The 22,425-nt window shown below is 42.5% G+C and overlaps 1 protein-coding gene across 1 annotated transcript in view; it reads left to right on the top strand.

Annotated features, from left to right (window-relative positions):
* Nucleotides 1-748: 748 nt before the first annotated feature.
* The window catches only part of mccc2 (methylcrotonyl-CoA carboxylase subunit 2), a 72,468-nt gene continuing 50,791 nt past the window's right edge, over nt 749-22,425 (top strand). Inside the window, exons 1-3 of the mRNA XM_080189233.1 lie at nt 749-966; nt 5,093-5,159; nt 10,150-10,234. Coding sequence (XP_080045359.1) covers nt 829-966; nt 5,093-5,159; nt 10,150-10,234 — 290 coding nt within the window. The 5' untranslated portion in view covers nt 749-828. The remainder of the gene's footprint in view (nt 967-5,092; nt 5,160-10,149; nt 10,235-22,425) is intronic.

Below are 22,425 nucleotides of genomic sequence, written 5' to 3' on the forward strand. Positions count from 1 at the left end.
AAGAGATTTAGAACACTTGTGTAATTGATTTTGATTTATTATTGTCACATAGAATCATAGCATTCTTATAGTATAGAAGGAGGCCATTTGGCTCATTGAGTCTACTGACCACAATCCCACCCAGACCCTATTCCAGTAACCTCACACATTTACCCTGCTGATCCCTCTGACACTAGGGTCAATTTTACTGTGGCCAATCAACCTAATCCACATATCTTTGGACTATGGGAGGAAACCAGAGCACCCAAAGGAAACCCATGCAGACACTGGGAGCAAGTACAAACTCCACACAGTGACCAACGCTGGAATTGAACCTGGGTCCCTGGCACTAAGGCAGCAGTGTTAACCACTGTGCCATCATGCACATGTATTAGTATACAGTGAAAAGTATTGTTTTTTGTGTGCTACACAAAGCATACCATTCATAGAGAAGGAAAGAGAGGGTGCAGAATGTATGTTACAGTCATAACTAGAGTGTAGAGAAAAATGAACATGGTCATATATAGGGATTCTATGATACAACCAGAAAGAATGCTTTGTATGCCCCACACGAATTCATAAATAACTCTCTTTGCGAGTAGTTTTTACACCAGTTCTTCGCCCTGTTGTTATTCTTTGAAGAACAGCCGTCCTCTTACGATCTTTACGCTTTGCAGTTTAACGCTTGCAAACTAGCTTATTAATTGTAGTGTGGTGTGGGAATGCCTATCCGCTGGTGGAGCGGGAGCAGGAGTCCCTCCCCCCGGGGATGTTGGTGCAGAGAGCCGGGGCTTGTGCACACATACACACCCCCCAGGAGGTGAGCAGCTGCGGCAGGCCGGCTGCGAGATGTTGCACGCGGGGAAGCTGCGGCTCTGCCTGTCCGGAGCGCGCGCCGGGCTTGCCGCTCGGGCGCCTCGCGGTTACCACGGGGACAAGGTGGCGACGGTGGGCTCGGAGCCGGAGACCAGCTCGGCCCTGTTCCAGGTAGGCCGCATCTGGAGCCCCGGACTCGGCTGCAAACTTCAACCGGAGGGAGGGAGGGAGGGAGGACAGTCTGTGTCCACTGTGGGCAGAATGGGCCCGCACGAAGGACACAACCGTGCAGGAAGAGATACACCACTTGCGGCTATGACAGCGCTGATATAAAACTCAGCACAGGTTGCATGACTTTTAGAAATGGTATATTTGTTGACATTTAGGAGAAGCCCAGGTCATAAGTTTCTGGTGACCCTTTCCTGAAGACCTTGAACGTGGACACTAACTCCTCCCTTAACATTGAAAACAGCAACTCCAAGTGAAAGAATTACTTTAAGCACATCAGATTTTCCCATTACAACCAACCTAAAAGCTGTAGGTGGGTTCTGCAGCAGAAAACAAAACATTAAAACTTTACACCTTTAACTATTTAATTAAATAATACTTTAAAATAAAATAAATTTGAAGATAGAAAATAAATGCCAGCTTTCTACTTAGGTCCTGCCTGCTGCCTTTCCCGCTTGCCACAATCCTGTTTTCCGAAACTGTTAGCCAACATCCCCGCCCCCCCCACCGTTTGCTATTCATTTCACCCCAAACCCTCTTGATTTGCTGTGGACCCATCCTCTCAACTGTGACCCTGTGGTGTGCAACCTCTGGCATTCACAGACCATGCAAGTCATAGGAACACAGAAGAAAGGAGTATGGTAGGCCATCTAGCCCCTCGAGCCAGCCCCACCATTCAATAAGGTCATGGCTGATCTGATCGTCGTTCAGTTCCACTTACCTGCCTGCTCCCCATACTCTTCATTCCCTTATTGGTCAAAAATCTATCTACCTGTGACTTAAACACATTTAATGAGGTAGCCTCCACTGCTTCAATGGGCAGAGAATTCCAAAGATTCACTAAAATAAACTAGGCTTGTACTCGTTAGAGTTTAGAAGAGTGAGGGGAGATCTCATTGAGACGTATAAGATGATGAATGGGATGGATAGGATAGAGGTGGAGAGACTCTTCCCGCTCAGAAGGGACAGTAGGACTAGGGGGCGCAGCCTCAAGATAAAGGGGGGGCGGTTTAGAACGGAGTTGAGGAGGAACTTCTTCACTCAAAGGGTGGTGAATCTCTGGAATTCTCTGCCCGTTGAAGTGGTGGAGGCTGCCTCGCTAAATATTTTTAAGACGCGGGTTGATGGGTTTTTGATAAGCGAGGGGATTAAGGGTTATAGGGAGAGGGTGGGAAAGTGGAACTGAGCCACGACAGATCAGCCATGATCTTATTGAATGGCGGGGCAGGCTCGAAGGGCTAGATGGCCTACTCCTGCTCCTATTTCTTATGTTCTTATGTACCCTGTCTAGCCCCTTCGTTATCTTATATGTCTCTATAAGATCTCCCCTCAGCCTTCTAAACTCCAACGAGTACTGGCCCAGTCTACTCAATCTCTCCTCATATGCTAACGCCCTCATCTCCGGAATCAATCTGGTGAATCTTCTCTGCACTCCCTCCAAAGCCAATATATCCTTTTGCAAGTAAGGGGACCGAAATTACACACAGTAATTTTGTCATTAACACTTTACGCCCTACAAGCTGAATACTTCTGTTTTGCTAAATTCCTATATTGGTAAATTAAGTAATATTTTAAATAAAATAAATTTGAAAATATAAAAAAAATGCTAACTTTCTACCACAAAATGGCACTGTTCGAGTTATGTAGCCCATTGTGACAACTGTGATGAAATGACTTTAAAACAAAACTTCCAAAACTAAATGAAAATGCAGGCCCTGTCAACTGACTGATGTTCAAACAAAATATGTGCCGGTTAGGTCTATTGGCATGCTAAATTGCCCCTTGTCTCCTGGGATGTGTAAATTAGAGAGATTAGCGGAGTAAATATGTGGGGTTATGGGGATAGGTCCGAGGTGGGATTGTCGTCAGTGCAAACTTGATGGGCTGAATGATCTCCTTCTCCACTATAGGGATTCTATGTTTCTGAATGAGTTAAGAAGGGATCTGCCTTGTGGCTCCATGTTTACACGTGCTGCTGATACAAGTTTGAATTTTTGCTGCCGCAGTACCAAAACTCTGTTCACAGTTGTAAAATCATGTGGCATAGAAAGGGCTATTTGCCTGTGCTGGCAGTTTGGTAGAGTGATCTAACTAGTTTCACTCTTCAGCTCTTGCACTGTAGGCCTGCACTTTTTTCCCTTCCAAATATTTATTCAGTTCTCCTTTAGATGTTACTGTTGACTTAGCTTCCACTATCCTTTCAGATATTTCATTTTCATAAGGAAAAGGAGCAGGATTAGAACATTCAGCTCATTGAGTTTGCTGCACCATTTGGTAAGATCTTATTGTGGCCTCAACTCCACTTTCCTATCTATCCCCCGTAACTGTGGACTCCTTTGAAGCTGGCAGGATAAGTTGAGAATATGGTGAAAAGAGCATAAGCTTGGTTTTGTTAATAATGCCATACTGTACAGAAGTTAGACAACACTTGTTCGACTTCAGCTGGAATGTGTTGTTCATTACGCTTGAGGAAGGATGTTATGGTCTTGGAACTGATGTGCAAGAGATGAACTGGAACATTATCAAGGTGAGGGAACTCATTCGCGTTTAGAAGGCTGAGGGGGGATCTTATAGAGATGTATAAGATAGTGAAGGGGATAGATAGGGGAGAGGTAGAGAGATTCTTCCTGCTTAGAAAGGATAGCAAGACTAGAGGGCACAGCCTCAAGATAAGGGGGGGGGGGGGGGGACAGTTTAGATTGGAGTTGAGGAGGAACTTCTTCACTCAAAGGGTGGTGAATCTCTGGAATTCTCTGTCCGTTGAAGTGGTGGAGGCTACCTCGCTGAATATATTTAAGTCACGGGTAGATAGGTTTCTGATAGACAGGGGAATTAAGGGTTATGGGGAGAAAGCGGGAAAGTGGAACTGATCCATTTCAGATCAGTCATGATCTTATTGAATGGTGGGGCAGGCTCAAAGGGCTAAATGGCCTACTCCTGCTCCTATTTCTTATGATCTTATGTTCTTATTATGTGGAGACTGGAGAAGTAGGGCTTGTTCTCCTTCGAATATAATAATCTAAGAGGGACTTATAGCTCAGTACTCTTATACTGCTCTTATACAGAGTTGTTCAAAATGACGAATGGCTTAGACAGAAAATAAGGAGAATCTGTTTTGTATAGCAAAAGAATCCGTAACCTGAGGACTCAGATTTAAGATGAACCAGAGAGGACATGATAAAACTTCTTATAAAAACCGTTATATGGAATATCTTATGTTATATCTTGAGAATTTCTGTTATCCATTTGGGATGACACTTGCTCAAAAACTGAGCAGGCTGGTCAGTCAGGATCTTCTGAATCCTTAGTTTACTAGGTTCTCATTGTACTAATGATCCTAAAGTTTACTCCTGATTTTACATGGAATGGATGGAGGACTGATCGACCTGTAGTTTAATGTGTCTATTTTACCCACTCAGCAAATAAGCAAAATTCTTTAGAAGCTGGAAATCAGAAAACACATAGAAACATAGAATCCCTATAGTGCAGGAGGAGACCGTCTGGCCTATTGAGTCTGCACTGACCCTCCAACAGAGCATCCAACCAGGCTCTCCCATCCTCCCTATTCACGTAACCCATGCATTTACCATAGCCAATTCACCTAACCTGCACATCTTTGGACTGTGGGAGGATCCAGAGGAAGCCCACACAGACACAGGAGAATGTGCAAGCTCCACACGCAGTCACCCAAGGCTGAAATTGAACCTAGGTCCTTGCTGCTCTGAGGCAGCAGTGCTAACCATTGTGCCGCTGAACACGCAAGAGGTCAGTCAGCAACTTTGGAGAAGAGACTATGTTTTGGGTTGCATATCCTTCTTCAGAATTGAAATGGGTACATTCGGTTCTCTGTATGGATGCTGTGTAACCCACTGTGCTTCAAGCGCCCTGTTTTTGATTCATAAATCCACTTATACTGATCTGATTAATGTGAATAACCTCTTTCCTCTTTACCCTATCGCCTGGCTAGAATTGAATGTTGTAGATGTGAATTATTTTGAAAGAAGTGGAGAGAAATTGGAAATCCAAATTAACAAAGCAGCGTCTCATGAAATTTTTGTTTATTTTCAAGGAAAATTATGAACGAATGAAGACGTTAGTTGCAGAATTGAACGAGCGAGCAGAGAAAATCAGATTGGGTAAGTACTTGAGAAAAACAATTATGTTAAACTGCCTTATAATTGATTACTTTCCTACTTTTTTGTCAACATTTTCACTAAAATAAGTAATGTTTATGGCTCAGATATTGGCAGCTTGTGGGTTCAAGTTGCACTCCACCACATTATTGAGTTTACTGTAGTTTAGTACTGAGGGTGCACTGCATTGTCAGAGGTACTATCTTTCAGTTAAGCTGAGGTTCTGTCTATGTGTTTGGAAGAAAGATCCTTTGACACTGTCAATCGCTTGCCAGAACTTCACCATTAAGCAACATGACTAAAAAGGGATAGATTGGTCATTCATCTTGTTTGCTGTTTGTGGGACCTTGATAAATATAAGTTGGTTACTATATTTGGCAACATAACAATACGCCCTAAAATATTAAATGTGAAGTGCGTTACTTTGTTGTAATTATATTGATATAAATGCTAGTTTGTTCTTTCTGAATGCTGAATTTAATTTTTTACTCACCAACCATTCATCTATGATGCCCTGCCAGTGGTACAAATGCTGGTAACAAATTGCAATTATTTGTACAAATACGATTGATACACCAAGTAAATTCCAGATTTCTCCAAATTAGAACACTTCAGTTGCAATTCCATCTTCAATTAAATAGTAGAAAACAAACAAACTCACAACTTTCTGGCCTCTATCATCGAGCTGGAGTTTGATAGTTTAAGTTTGACATATAGTATTGCATATTGTTATATGGTGATGCGTTTTGAGATGTTAATGGTACAGAGGAAACCATTGCAATATTAGGCACAGGCTTTCCTAAAATATCACATACACATTATGTGGCGACAGAGATAATGTTTAGTGTGGCTGAGTTGGTAGCAATCTCCTTTGAATCAGGTTGTTGATTCATGCCTCATTCTAGAACCTCAGCATGTAAATCTGATGCTGTAATGTAGAACTAGATGCATTGCTAGTAATTCTGTTGTTGAGCCTTTTTGTTATTTAAGCAAAAAATGCTTACATGCATTTTGTGATATGATTGTACAGTTTTGTTATATGGCACTTTCATGTGGTGAAACAATGAGTTGTTGTTACTGTTGCAGTTCTGAGGTTTATAATGGTTATATTTTGGGACTGTGACTCTATAGTAAAATGAAGAGGATCATGTAATCTGTCCTGAGGTCTGTCTGTTAGCAAGGCCTAGGTGGTTTGATTGTTAGAGATTAAAGGAAGTCCAGACTGTTTACACTTGGAGACATGGCAGAGGTCTGCGTGCTACCAGTGGATAGTGTGAGAGTCTTCAAAATTCCAGAAAACTATTGAGAATGTCACATTGTAAACTGGATTATGCTTTAAAGTGTCCATTTACTTCCAAGGTAATGGAGAGTTGGAGTCTCAAGGGTAGCTGATTAGCATTACTACCTGGTATAAAGCCCATGTGATTCACATTGCTATGGTGATGGGCTTTGAGATGTTAATGGTACAGAGGAAACCATTGTAATATTAGGCTACAGGCTTTCCTAAAATATCACTGAATAAAACAGACACAAAAAGCCTGATAGGGTCCAGGAGTGGGTGGCACGGTGGCACAGTGGTTAGCACTGCTGCCTGGCAGCTCCAGGGACCTGGATTTGATTCCTGCTTGGGTCACTGTCTGTGCAGAGTTTGCACGTTCGCACTGTGTCTGCATGGGTTTCCTCTGAATGCTCCAGTTTCCTCTCTCAGTCCAAAGACGTGCTGGTTAGGTGCATTGGCCATGTTAAATTCTCCCTCAGTGTTCCCAAACAGGTGCCAGAGTGTGGCTTCAGAAGGTTAGGGGGCATGGAGTTAGGGGTAAAGTGTTAGCGTGGATAGAGGATTGGTTGTCTAAGAGGAGGCAGAGAGTTGGTATCAATGGGTGCTATTCTGATTGGCGTTTGGTGACTAGTGGAGTGCCGCAGGGATCGGTGCTGGGGCCTCAGCTATTTACCATTTATATAGATGATCTGGAGGAGGGGGCTGAGTGTAGGGTGATGAAATTTGCTGATGACACGAAGATGAGTGGAAAAGCAAATTGTGCGGAGGGTGTGGAAAGTCTGCAGAGGGATCTGGATAGGCTGAGTGAGTGGGCGAGGACCTGGCAGATGGAGTACAATGTTAGCAAATGTGAGGTTATCCACTTTGGCAGGAATAATAGTAGGAGGAACTACTATTTAAAGGGCGAAAAGCTGCAGCATGCTACGGTGCAGAGGGACCTGGGGGTCCTTGTGCATGAGTCGCAAAAACCCAGTCTGCGGGTGCGGCAGGTGATCAAGAAGGCGAATGGGATGCTGGTCTTTATAGCGAGGGGGATAGAATATAAAAGCAGGGAGGTCTTGCTGCAACTGTACAGGGCACTGGTGAGGCCGCAGCTGGAGTACTGTGTGCAGTTTTGGTTGCCGCACTTGCGCAAGGATATTTTGGCCTTGGAGGGAGTGCAGAGGAAGTTCACTAGGCTGATGCTGGAGATGAGGGGGTTGGACTATGAAGATAGACTAAATAGACTGGGTCTGTACTCGTTGGAGTTTAGAAGGATGAGGGGGGATCTTATAGAGACATATAAGATAATGAAAGGGATGGTTAGGATAGAGGTAGAGAGATTCTTCCCGCTCAGAAAGGACAGCAGGACTAGAGGGCACAGCCTCAAGATAAGGGGGGGCAGTTTAGAACAGAGTTGAGGAGGAACTTCTTCACTCAGAGGGTGGTGAATTTCTGGAATTCTCTGCCCGTTGAAGTGGTGGAGGCTACCTTGCTAAATATATTTAAGACATGGGTGGATTGGTTTTGACAGACATGGGAATTAAGGGTGATGGGGAAAAAGTGGGAAAGTGGAACTGAGCCACTTCAGATCAGCCATGATCTTATTGAATGGCGGGGCAGGCTCGAAGGGCTAGATGGTCTACTCCTGCTCCTATTTCTTATGTTCTTATGTGGCGACTAGTGGATTTTCACAGTAACTTCATTGTAGTGTTGATGTATGCCTACTTGTACTAATAAACTTTGGAGAGAGAGGGAACAGCAAGCGATGGTTCGCTACATTGGAATGGAGTAAGCTTGTGCTTGGATTGAAAAAAACAAATTCTTGAGGAGTTGAAATGAGGCTGGAAGATTCACCTGGCTTTCTATAGAGTGAGAACTTCCAGTAATATTCTCACCATGAAGGAGTTAACCTCTAATCTCTGGGGTTAGAGGTTACCAGACGGAGAAAGGAAATGAAAAGAAGCAAAACCCTCAGGAACTGTGTACTTAAAAGGCCAACTTAGTTGTATTGAAAGTTCTGTTTGTAGTTTAAAGTATAAGTTGCCTACAAAAGTAGTGTTTAGTCAGTTTGTTACAATAAGCACCTTACAACATGAAATCTTGCCATGTTATCCTTTTCACTATTAGCTGGCAGTTCAAATTTATTTTTAGTCGTTATCGGTTTCTATGAGGATCGCAACGTTATAATGAACTGTAGAGTACTTTGGTAGGGGAAGGGTGGCGGGTGGTCGGGAGACTCCAGTGATCGTGCTTAATGGGATGTGAGATGTTGCTGAAGGAATGACCTTGGACTCTGAATTGTAAGGTGAGGTTTTGTAATGTGTAAACTTCTTGTTGATCTCACTTGGATATGAGGTTAACTTAGTCCCTGTTCTGAATTGAGGTTTGTTGTCACAAACTGTTATCATGCTTTGTTTGTTAGGACTTTCTCTAATTTGTTGTCTCCTTTCAAATATTTTATATCGGAATAATTTTTTACTTCCCTCATAGGATTTTTCCCTCTCATCTGGTCTTAATTAGGGCTCATTGATTGTTCTGTTTGTCTTTTGTGCTGAACTTATAATTCCATTACTCAGTGTTCCAGTTCTTTTGGACGAGCTTTTGACTCATTGGAGGAAGGAGCAGTGCTCCAAAAGCTTGTGATTCCAAATAAACCTATTGGACTTTAACCTAGTGTTGTGAGACTTCTTATTGCTCCTCTGCCACAACAGGGAGAAAACAACATCTCACCATCTGTCTCCCCATTCAAATCAGCAGTGTGAAGTTCATAAGAACATAAGTACATAAGAAATAGGAGCAGGAGTCGGCCATCTCGCCCTTCGAGCCTGCCCCACCATTCAGTAAGATCATGGCTGATCTTATAGTGGTTCAGTTCCATTTACCCACCTGCTCCCCATAACCCTTAATTCCCTTATTGGTCAAAAATCTATCTATCTGTGACTTAAACACATTTAACGAGGTAGCTTCCACTGCTTCAATGGGCAGATTGTTAAGTTTCTGACATAAAAAGCAATCCTTGTTCTGCTGTTAACACATTCTGCTATTGTAGCTTTAAGTCACTATCAGATCTTTCATTGGTCTATAATATTACCAACAACAATCCTTTTGTTTTGTGCTCATGCCATCTTTGTCAAATCTCTCCTGATCTCTCACATATCCCTGATTCTATTTGCTCCACCTGCTCCACCAGTATAAAATCCTTCACATTTCTCCCCCACATAGCGCTGAAGAACATTCCTACTGACTTGAAATTTTAACTGTTTCTCTCTGCTCAGATGGTGCCAGACCAGGCCGAGTTGTTTCAACATTTTATGTTAATTTCAGATTTCCAACATCTGAAATATTTTGCTTTTATTCACAAAGTTGCTTTCTTGTTCACATAGGTCCCAGCTGCATTGTTTGACAATTACAGCAGCTTCTAGAAAGTAACTGAGCAACAGCAAATCTAAGGTTCCCAGTTACAGTAAAGTTTGATCCATTGTACCACTGATGAATAGATTTGGTGGTATCTAGAGCAGATTAAAAGCTGCAGTTTTTATCTGGCATGTCCTATAGTTTTATGCCTAAAGGACATCCAAAGTTAGTGGCAAATGAGAATAACTTGGATTTGCACAATTGCATCAGCGTTACCAATTAAAAGGTCTATAGTAAGCTTGTTATTGTCCAAGACTTGTAAATTTAATCTGAATACATCCAGGCAAGAGTTTTTAACTTGCTTTTGTTATAACTTAGGGGGAGGAGAAAAAGCCCGGCAGCGTCATACATCCAGAGGGAAGTTACTCCCTAGAGAGCGTATTGACCGACTGCTAGATCCAGGGTGAGTAAGCCAGCAGTGCTCAACTAGCTGTGTGACAGTATAAAAATAAAAATCCTGTCAAAGATCCAGGATTATCTTTTGAAGTTCCAGCAGCCTAAGAGTGAATGAAATTGATAGCATTATTTGAAGGCTGAAGTGAAGCTTACAGTTTACAGTAAGCTTACAGCTTACAATTGAATTGACAGTATTACAGTTGAAGGCTGGTATATTGAACTAATAGAGAAAGTAACCTGTTGGAATAACAGTCCCTTGATAAAACAATACTCAAAGGAACCATTACTTATTCAGATTCTGACAACAAACAAATTAATGATCTAACTTTTTTATTGATTATAATCAAATTAAACAAAAACAGTTTTCTTACAAATCCACATTGACTGAGTTGGTGCAGTGTTCTAGGACTAATGTAATGCAGGCTGTGAAGTGTTTTGGAACATCCCATGGTCATGAAAGGTGCTATATAAATGCAAGCCTTTTGCTTTATTTTAAAACTGTCTCTAAATTTCTAGGGATTAACAAATGGAATATCTCTCTGATGATGTACCAAGGGTTCCTGCTCCTTTTTCCCATGTTTTAATGAACTTTAAAGTAAGTTTTCCTGGATATAGAATGATACATTTGCCATTAGGATTAACAATAACATCATGTCTTATGTTAAAAATTTTATTTTTGCTGCCCTCATTTTGCAAAGGAGCATATTACTGAAGTTCAGGTTGCTACAATGGATGTGAGGGAATCTATAACTTCAGAGATCCCCAGGAAGTGTGCAGATGTTTGCAAGGTGACCAGTTGCATTCCTGTAGTATGGGAATTTGAAATTATTTTCACGAATTGGTCCTTAATTTCAGGCAATAATTTTATTTGTTCTGATTCAGGTAGAGTCCCCACAGGACTCTCACTGTGAGCCTGCCATATGTATGGAAATGAGACTAACCCATGGTGATTTATTGGGGTCAGCAACAGGAGAGATGGGCAGACAACATGTTACTAGACAAACTACCAAGTAGCTATGAGCTCAAATCCTCCATGGCACATTGTCAAAATTAATTCAATAAATATGATAATTATGGTTAACATTAGAAAAATAACCACAAAGGCTTCTAGATTGTCATAAAAGCCCAATTAGTTTCCTAATGTCTTAAAGGAAGGGTGTCTACTCCCTACATGTGATTCTGTTAAGGACCATGGCTGAATTTTCTCAAGCCCATGCAGGTCTTGTGGAGAGGGAGCTGACATCAAGCAAATTCTGAAAGCGAGGTGGCAGATTTATATGCCGATGAATTCCTACCTTTGTCCAATTTTCCCAGGGATGGTTGGTTAGTTCAGATGTTGGCAGCCTTTCTGCTGGTATTGTGCAGATTTCCTGCTCTCAAAGTGAGCAGAGGTGGCTGCACAGCAGGAGTTCAATGCTTCATTACAGTTGAAGGAGATATAAATGCTTCTTACAGAAAATGGCAAAGCTGCTGTCTTCCAATGTCACAGTCATGCTATTGAGTGTGCAGTTCCAGGTATCTTGTCTCTGACCATCATGGGCCTAAACAGATGTCAACCACTCCCCGAATATTGATATAAAAGCAAAATATTGCAGGTGCTGGAAACCTTAAGTTTATTTATTAGTGTCACAAGTAGATTTACATTAACATTGCAATGAAATCAAAATAGAAAAAACTGGGCAGTTTTGGCAGCATCTGTTGAGAGTGAAGCAGAGTTTAAATTTTGAGTCAAATATGACTTCTTTGGAACTGCTTATTACCCCTGACACTGATGGCAACTTCAGTGCTTTGTTACTTATGCTTCAGCAGTGCTACCGCTGGTCACACAGTGAGACCGCTATCCCCCCTTATTGTGGACTGTGCTGTCTCCCAAACCTGTCCTTTGTTCCTAATTGGATGATGAATATGGAAGCGATCTACCAGTTGGCTGCTGCTTGTAAAATTCAACCAGAAACCACATTGATGACTTGAACAGGATTCACAATCTAGAAATGACTCTGACATTAGTTTCCCAATGCTGATACTAACATTCAGCGCTGGATCATAGATTTGTATGACCTAACAAATCACCCAGTTATAAACAAAGCTCAATTGTAAGAAAATTTAATGGATGTATTGGCAACATTCATATCAGGATATTATTGTTGGGTCACTATCCCTACTATAATAGGAACAACACCACCACAAAGACTCCAGCAGACGCAGAGAAGGATTACAACTTCAGGGTAATCAGGGATGTGCAATTAACATGGCCTTGCCAATATCACCCAGATCACAAGAATTTTATTTAAAAAGTAAAACATTTTGCCAAGAATTCCAAAGCAGTATGAACATGTACATGAGATCTTCTTAATACGCTTCATCTGGTTTTCAGTGTAATTCTTAGCACACTGAGGATTATTTAGCAAATGTTGTCAAATCGCGGAATCATATCTATTGTTAGATACTGTGTTCTGAGTTTTGCAAGCATGGGTTGGTTGGATATGATCTGGGCATGCTGTTTGATATGATCCACTTATGATGGGACATATGGCCTATAAATCTTGCATTGCATTGGCATTAAAATTCAAAACAGAAGTGTTCAACATTAGGTGTGATTCTGTGATTGGACAACATTTGCTAAATAATCTTCAGTGTGTTAAGAATTATGCTGATAACCAATTTAAGATTGTCAGTTGGGCTTGCAGTGTGGTGCATTTACGTGTACTAGAAGTGTTTTAACTTTTGTTCTGGAAATATCAAATGTTTAGAATTTTCGAATATTGAAATTCAACATTAGTACAGACATAAATACCATGATAATTTAAATGTTTCCTCTGTTAATTTAGCTTTGTCTTTGGTTTTTCCCCTTAAAGACGTCACTATTGCTCTGTCCCTGTGAGTTTTTAAAAAATTCTTTCTCAGGATGTGGACGCTGCTGGCTAATCCTTGTTACTGTCCATCCCTAGTTTTTCTTTTCATTCATTGGGCATGGGTGTCGCTGGCTAGTCAGCATTTATTACCCATCACTAGTTGCGCTTTGAGGACAATTGAGAGTCAATCCCATTGCTGTGGCTCTGGAGTCATACGTAAGCCAGACTGGGTAAATACAACAGATTTCCTTCCCTAAAGGACCATATGTTTTTCCGACAATCGACAGTGATTTCATGGTCATCAGTGGATTCTTAATTACAGATTCTTTTTTTTAATTGAATTCACATTTACCTTCTGCTAGTGTGGGGTTCAAACCCAGGTCCCCAGAACATGAGCTGAGTTTCTGGATTGATAGTCTAACGATAATAGCACTAGGCTATTGCTTCCCCTAGTGTTTTGAATATTTTGAATAGGTTGAGTGAAGATAAAAAAATGATTTATACTAGACTTCTAATTCAATTATAATTCTGCATTAGTATTATGTCCTTGTGTCAAAGATATGACTGTATGCGGTAAAGATGACTTTCGCACAGAAACCTGTGTAAATACCAGATAGTTACTGACTTTCACTCATAAATTCAATTTATTGAAGTTATAGAAGCTATTGAATTTCTATCATTTGAAAAGCAGACAATGAACTGTAATTTAACCTTTGGTTCAGGTAATGTCTAGAAATGATATGAATTCCTTAATTAAATTGCAGACTTATTCCTCACTCCCAATCACCAAAATTCCTGCATCACTTGTTACATTGTGAATGAATTGAAAGGTGGTTAAGAATGAATCAAGTGTTTTTGATTAACTTGCTGTGGAAATTCTTTCTATATAGGTTCCTGCCTGTGCTGCCGCTAGTGAAATTAGTGGCACTGCACAATCATTGCTTTTTCTGTTGCTGCAGAAAGTTTCAATTTCCATTGCTGATATTCTTGAAAGCCTAAATCTTGGTTACTGTCTTTAACAGATTTGTCCATTATATGGCTAAAACAAATTTGAAATTGTGAAGTGTTTTTTAATCTTGGGGAAACATGCATTTAGAGACTCTTTCCCGTTTCCAAATTGTAATACTGCGGCAGTGTCAGAACTAATAAAGAGAGTAAACAATTGGTATTCTTAACAATATTGTCATGGAGTGAATCACTGCAAAGAGCAAGTTGGGAGCAATGTTCAACTGTATGAAACTAGTGTAGTTTCTGTGACAATGGGGAAAAACTTGCCTGAATTTCTTTGGGTTTATTTGCTGATATTCTGGTGTCCAGGGCATATTTAACATGTAACATGGCTCTATTTGGAGAGTGGAGTGCAGAATGACAGATTAGATTAACTCAATTGATTGGATGGCTGGTTCGTGATGCAGAGCAACGCCAATGGTGTGGGCTCAATTCCTGCATCGGCTGAGGTTATTCATGAAGGCCCCACCTTCTCAACCTTGCCCCTCATCTGAGGTATGGTGATCCTCAGGTTAAATCACCACCAGTCTGCTCTCCCTCTCAAAGGGATGAACAGCTGATCATCATTTGAGACTATGACAACTTTATCTTTATCTGGATCATTTTCTCATAAATTAAAACAATATTGAAAACAATATCCAGCTACTTTACATTTTTCATGAATCTGTGCCAATGACATGTTCGTAATACCAAACTGCACCTGGCCTTTCCTTAGCGCACCCATTTAAGTTGCCTTAATGCTTATAAATAATATCAATCTCCCTGTACTGTTTCCTGGCCTTATGGCTTGCTGATATCACAGAAATGTATATTGCTCAATATGTCTTATGAGGAAAGGTTGAACAGGTTAGGCCTGTATCCTCAGGAGTTTAGAAGAATGTGAGATGATCTTCTGGAAATATTGAAAATCCTGAAAGGTGAATGTCGAATGATTCATTATGGCAGAGGCCAGAACTAGAGGACGTAGTTTAAAAATAATTTGTTTAAAATGGAGATGAGGAGAAGTTTTTTTTTCCTTTGAGGGTTTTTAGTCTGTGGGATTTTCTTCCCCAAAAGTCATTGAGTATTTTTAAGGCTGACTTAAATCGAGTTAGAGACTATAAAGGGTGGACAGGAAAGTAGAGACTACAATGATGATTATATCAAATAAGTTTTAAATGGATTACTCCTGATTTGTAGTTCATATTTAATATCATATTCCCCACCTCGTTTTAGTAGGATAAATTAAGAGTGGACCATGAATAAATTCCGCTAGAACTTCAGTGGAGACTGCTCTTTGCTCCACTCCATGCCATGGCTAACTGGATCCATTTATGATCACTTTATTAATAGTCATTTGGTGGCATAGAACTTGAGTATTGCTCAAAAATCAGACATTTTTGAAAGTTGAAAGTTTTTGTGTTGTACTCGTCAAGAATGCTAAAGTTTAAAGTGAGCATAACTGCATAAGGGCTGCTAATTGATAGGCAAATAGACTCTGGTTGAAGCATTGCCATGGAGAATGCAGCAGGGATTGTATCAAATAGCCTATTCCTTTAGCTATTCATAGCAGGCAAGAGTACTGATTGCACTCAACCAGCGCGTGCTTACAAAACTCAGACTTTAATATTATATGTGATTCTGCAATTGGACAGCACGTACTGAACAATCCTGGGTTTCAGTGTCTGAGCAATTGTATCCTTTGACAATTACCTTGTTAAAACAATTCAGTTGCTTAGGATAGGTAATGAGCATTGAATCAAGAGTGTAAATAGAGACATAAGGAGGTTGTTACTCTACTAAGTTGTGCAAAGAATAAAATTGCTAAAGGTAAGGACAAGCTACTGAATCATTCCTTCACTATATACTATTAATGGAATTAACACTGAGTGCAATAAACATTACACTGACAACCAATTTAATATTGTCAGTTGGCTTGCAACGTGGTTCACTTACATTGCTAGAAGCTACATATATTCATAAACAGCGGCATAGTGGCACAGTGGTTAGCACTGTTACCTCATAGCACCAAGGACCCAAGTTCAATTCCGGCCTCAGGTGACAGTCTGTGTGGAGTTTGCATGTTCTCCCCGTGTCTGCATGGGTTTCTTCTGGGTGGTCCGGTTTCCTGCCACAGTCCGAAAGTTGTGTTGGTTAGGTGCATGCTAAATTCTCCTTCAGTGTACCTGAACAGCCTCAGGAGTGTGGCGATTAGGAGATTTTCACAGTAACTTTATCACAGCCTACTTGTGACTAATAAACAAAATAAACAAGGACTTGTCCTTTGCAGGCAAAAGAAACACCTCTAGACCTTGTGCCTTTTTTAAGTTCAACAAAAGCTTGGAAGCAATAGTTCCCTGGTGCATTCTCCATGCATCCATCCTTGACCTATAGGATTCAATTTGTCCATCAATCAGCATCCCTTTCTTATGCAGTACAAATTTCTGTCTAAATTGTTTTTCCCTTTGAAATTTGGTATTTTTTGTATCTGTCCTGATGAGTGCAAGCTGGACAGCTTCAACAGCATGGCTGTTTTTTCAGGAATACTTTGTTGTGATGCAATTTCCTAAGTCTAGCATAAATCCGGGTAAGTGAACGGGTGGCTCAGGGATTGGTGTGGGAGGAATGGGTTTGAATTTATGGGGCATTGGCATCAGTATTGGGGTAGGTGGGACCTGTTCGGGTGGGATGGGGTTGGTCTGAACCGTGCTGAGACCAGAGTCCTGGTGAATTGTGTAAATAGGACGGTAGGTAGGGCTTTAAACTAATTAGGGGGGGGAGGGTGCGAGGGTAGGTGACATTACGGGGTCTAAAGTTAAGGAGAGGGTACAGGTAAGGGAAGAGGCCGAGGATGTCCCGATAATAAAGGGAGTAGGGGGCGTGAGTATGGTTGGTGGCGTTCTGGTAAATAGGGTCCAGGTGAAGGCTGGGATGAAGGCACTTTATCTAAATGCACGAAGCATTTGGAATAAAGTGGATGAGCTGGTGGCGCAGATCAGCCCAAATGGATATGATCTGGTGGCCATTACAGAGACGTGGCTGCAAGGTTACAGGGACTGGGAGCTGAATGTCCAGGGATATCAAGTGTTTAGGAAGGATAGGCGGGAGGAAAAAGGGGGGAGCGTAGCTCTGCTGATTAAGGATAGCATCAGGGTGGTAGCAAGGGATGATACAGGAACCAAAGAGCAGAAAGTGGAATCATTGTGGGTGGAGATTAGGAACAGCAAAGGGAGGAGGACACTGGTGGGTGTCGTCTATAGGCCCCCAAATAATGATCTGGAGGAGGGGCGGGCTGTTAACGCGCAAATAAATGCGGCATGCAGGAATGGAACGGCGATAATTATGGGGGATTTCAATCTACATATTGATTGGTCGACCCATGTTGGACGCGGTGGGCTCGAGGAGGAGTTCTTGGAATGCTGCTGGGATAGTTTCCTTGAACAGTGTGTGTTGGAGCTGACGAGGGAGCGAGCTATCTTGGATCTGGTAACGAGGCGGGTAGAATTAGGGACCTTGTGGTGAAGGATCCTCTTGGGGAGAGTGATCATTGTATGGTGGAGTTTCTGGTGCAGATGGAGGAGGAGAAAGTGGGTTCCTGGACACGCGTCCTTTGTTTGAACAGAGGGGAGTACGGAAGGATGAGAGAAGAATTGGCGAATGTTGACTGGGGGAGCGCGTTGGAAGGTAGGTCTGCTGAGGAGCAGTGGAGGATCTTTAAGGAGATCTTTCTTGGTGCTCAGCAGAAATTTATTCCGATGGTTAAAAAGGACCGTAGGAGGAGAGGCAATACGCCGTGGATAACGAAGGAGGTGAAGGAAAGTGTTAAATTAAAAGCGGAGGCGTTTAGAGTAGCTAAGAGTAGTGGGCGAGAAGAGGATTGGGAGAGGTTTAAATGTCAACAAAGATTGACAAAGAAGTTGATAAAGAAGGGTAGGATAAACTATGAAGCTGGGCTAGAGCTTAATATAAAAAAGGATAGCAAGAGTTTTTATAAATATATAAAAAGGAAGAGGCTGGCTAGGGTGAACGTTGGACCCTTAGAGGATGAGAAGGGGGGACTTAGTGGTAGGGGATGGGGAAATGGCTGAGGCCTTGAATAACCTTTTTGTTTCGGTCTTCACGGAGGAGGACGTGAATAATTTGCCGGGTGTTAGCGATGGAAAGATGGTAGGACTGGAGGGTCTCAATGACATTATTGTTACTAGAGAGGCGGTGCTCGACAGACTGGAGGGACTGATTGTGGACAAGTCCCCAGGACCGGATGGAATGCATCCAAGGGTTCTGAAAGAAATGGCGGAGGTGATAGTGGATGCCTTGGTGGTTATTTTCCAAACGTCACTGGGTTCTGGGGAAGTGCCGGAAGATTGGAAAGCAGCTAATGTTACGCCGTTGTTTAAGAAGGGTGCCAGGCAAAAGGCAGGGAATTATAGGCCGGTTAGTTTAACGTCTGTTGTAGGTAAAATGTTAGAATCCGTCATCAAGGAGGAAATAGCGAGGCATCTTGAGGGGAATTGCTTGATAGAGCAGACGCAGCACGGTTTCATTAAGGGGAAGTCGTGTTTGACAAATTTATTGGAGTTCTATGAGGATGTGTCTAGGGCGGTGGATAGAGGAGAGCCGGTGGATGTGGTCTTTCTTGATTTTCAGAAGGCGTTTGACAAGGTACCTCAAGAGGTTATTGCAGAAGGTAAGGGGGCATGGAGTTGGGGGTAGGGTGTTAGCGTGGATAGAGGATTGGCTGTCAAATAGGAGGCAGAGTGTGGGGGTTAATGGGTGCTATTCGGATTGGCGGTTGGTGACTAGTGGAGTGCCCCGGGGTTGGTGCTGGGGCCTCAGCTATTTACCATTTATATAGATGATCTGGAGGAGGGAACCGAGTGTATGGTGTCGAAATTTGCTGATGACACCAAGATTGGTGGAACGGCAAATTGCGCGGAGGGTGTGGAGAGTCTGCAGAAGGATCTAGATAGGCTGGGCGAATGGGCCAGGAACTGGCAAATGGAATTTAATGTTGGCAACTGCGAGGTGGTCCACTTTGGTAGGAATAATAGTAGGAAGGACTGTTACTTACGTGGTGAAAAACTGCAGCATGCGACAGTGCAGAGGGATCTCGGGGTCCTTGTGCATGAGTCGCAAAAACCCAGCCAGCAGGTGGTCAGGAAGGCTAATGGGATGCTGGCCTTCATAGCGAGGGGGATTGAATATAAAAGTAGGGAGGTCTTGCTGCAGCTGTATAGGGCACTGGTGAGGCCGAAGCTGGAGTACTGTGTGCAGTTTTGGTCGCCGCACTTACGCAAGGATATTTTGGCCTTGGAGGGAGTGCAGAGGAGGTTTACTGGGCTGATGCCGGAGTTGAGGGGGTTGAGCTATGAGGAGAGGCTGAATAAACTAGGCTTGTACTCGTTAGAGTTTGGAAGAATGAGGGGAGATCTCATTGAGACATATAAGATGATGAATGGGATGGATAGGATAGAGGTGGAGAGACTCTTCCTGCTCAGAAAGGACAGTAGGACTAGGGGGCACAGCCTCAAGATAAAGGGGGGGTGGTTTAGAACGGAGTTGAGGAGGAACTTCTTCACTCAAAGGGTGGTGAATCTCTGGAATTCTCTGCCCGTTGAAGTGGTGGAGGCTGCCTCACTAAATATTTTTAAGATGCGGGTTGATGGGTTCTTGATAAGCGAGGGGATTAAGGGTTATGGGGAGAGGGCGGGAAAGTGGAACTGAGCCACGACAGATCAGCCATGATCTTATTGAATGGTGGGGCAGGTTCGAAGAGCTAGATGGCCTACTCCTGCTCCTATTTCTTATGTTCTTATGTTCTAATGAAACATCACCAACCTGAAATGTTAACTCTCTCCTTGATGTATAGATGCTGCCAAACCTGCTGAGTATTTAGCACTTTCTCTCTTTATTTTGGATTTTTAACATTTGCAGTTTCCTATTTAACATAGAACATAGAACATAGAACATTACAGCGCAGAACAGGCCCTTCGGCCCACGATGTTGCACCGACCAGTTACAAAAACAATGACCCACTAGCCTATACCAATCCCTTTTCGTCCATAAACCTATCCAGAGATCTCTTAAACGCCCCCAAACTAGACGCATTTACAACTGCAGCAGGCAGGGCATTCCAATCCCTCACCACCCGCTGGGTAAAGAACCTACCCCTGACATCCGTCCTGTAGCTACCCCCCCTTAATTTAAAGCCATGCCCCCTCGTGCTAGCTTTCTCCATCCGAGGAAAAAGGCTATCACTATCCACCCTATCTAAACCTCTAATCATCTTATATGTTTCAATAAGATCCCCTCTTAGCCGCCTTCTTTCCAACGAAAACAACCCTAGATCCCTCAGTCTCTCCTCATAGGACCTCCCCACCATACCAGGCAACATCCTAGTAAACCTCCTCTGCACCCTCTCCAACGCCTCCACATCCTTCTTGTAATGCGGGGACCAGAACTGCACACAGTACTCCAAGTGCGGCCGCACTAGAGTAGTGTACAGTTGCAACATTACACTGCGACTCCTAAATTCAATCCCCCTACCAATAAACGCCAAGACACCGTACGCCTTCTTGACAACCTTATCTACTTGATTCCCAACTTTCAGGGATCTATGTACACACACACCTAGATCCCTCTGTTCATCCACACTATTCAAAGTCCTCCCGTTAGCCCTATACTCGACACATCTGTTGCTCCTACCAAAGTGAATTACCTCACACTTCTCCGCATTAAATTCCATCCGCCACCTCTCGGCCCAGCTCTGCAACCTATCTAAGTCTCCCTGCAGACTATGACACCCTTCCTCACAATCTACCACACCTCCAACTTTGGTGTCATCAGCAAATTTACTAATCCACCCAACTATACCCTCATCCAGATCATTAATAAAAATTACAAACAACAGTGGCCCCAAAACAGATCCCTGAGGCACACCACTCGTAACTGCACTCCATGATGAATATTTACCATCCACCACCACCCTCTGTCTCCTATCTGATAGCCAATTCCTGATCCAACTTCCTAGATTACCCACAATCCCATACATCTGCATTTTCTGCAGAAGCCTACCATGGTGAACCTTATCGAACGCCTTACTAAAATCCATGTATACCACGTCAACTGCCTTACCCCTATCCACCTCTTTGGTCACCTTCTCAAAAAACTCAATAAGGTTAGTAAGGCACGACCTACCTGCTACAAAACCATGCTGACTATTTCTAATCAATTCATTACACTCCAAATAACTATAAATCCTATCCCTAATAATTTTTTCTAAAACCTTGCCCACAACAGAAGTAAGACTCACCGGTCTATAATTCCCGGCAAAGTCTCTGTTCCCCTTCTTAAACAATGGGACAACATTCGCTATCCTCCAATCCTCCGGGACTACACCAGAGACCAATGACGACCTGAAGATCTGAGCCAGAGGCTCTGCAATCACCTCTCTAGCCTCCCAGAGAATCCTAGGGTAGATCCCATCCGGACCAGGGGACTTATCTATTTTCAGCCCCTCAAGAATTTCCAGCACATCCTCTTTATCAACCGTAATACTGTCTATTTTACACCCCTGCAACCCAATGTCCTCCTCAGCTATATTCATGTCCCCCTGCGTGAACACCGAAGAGAAATATTGGTTCAATACTTCTCCAATCTCCTCCGGTTCCACACACAACTTCCCCCTGCTGTCTGTAACTGGCCCTAATCTTGCCCTGACCAACCTTCTGTTCTTGACATACTTATAGAACGCCTTAGGATTCTCCTTAATCCTATCAGCCAAAGTCTTCTCATGTCCTCTTTTAGCCCTTCTCAACTCACTCTTCAACTCCCTCCTAGCCAATCTAAAGCTTTCTAGTGCACTATCTGAGCCCTCCAATCTCATCCGAACATAAGCCTCCTTTTTCTTTTTAACCATCGACTCAACTCTTTTAGTGCACCACGGTTCCCTAGATCTACCAAATCCACCATGCCTGACAGGGACATACCTATCAAGGACTCGCAGTAGCTGCTCCTTGAAAAAACTCCACATTTCAGACGTTCCCAGTCCCTGTAATCCCCTAATCCAATCCATGCGTCCTAATTTTACTGTTTATTCAGCATCTTGTGTTTTAAATTTAGATTTTTAGTATTCCTGGTTTTCCCTCAGTATTTGTTTGGTTATATTATGTCAGTGTGGTGGACTACATTGGCACTTAAAAAAAAAAGTGGATTTGATGCTTGTGTACCCAACAATAACAACTTACATTTATATGGCACCTTTAACATGGTTAAGAAACATTCCAAGGTGTTTTGCAGGAGCATTATAAAAACCAAAATTTGACACAGAATCACATCAGACAACAAAAAACTTAATTAA

Source organism: Carcharhinus amblyrhynchos, chromosome 5, assembly GCF_965287045.1.
Source record: "Carcharhinus amblyrhynchos chromosome 5, sCarAmb.v2.hapA, whole genome shotgun sequence".
Taxonomy (NCBI): Eukaryota; Metazoa; Chordata; class Chondrichthyes; order Carcharhiniformes; family Carcharhinidae; genus Carcharhinus; species Carcharhinus amblyrhynchos.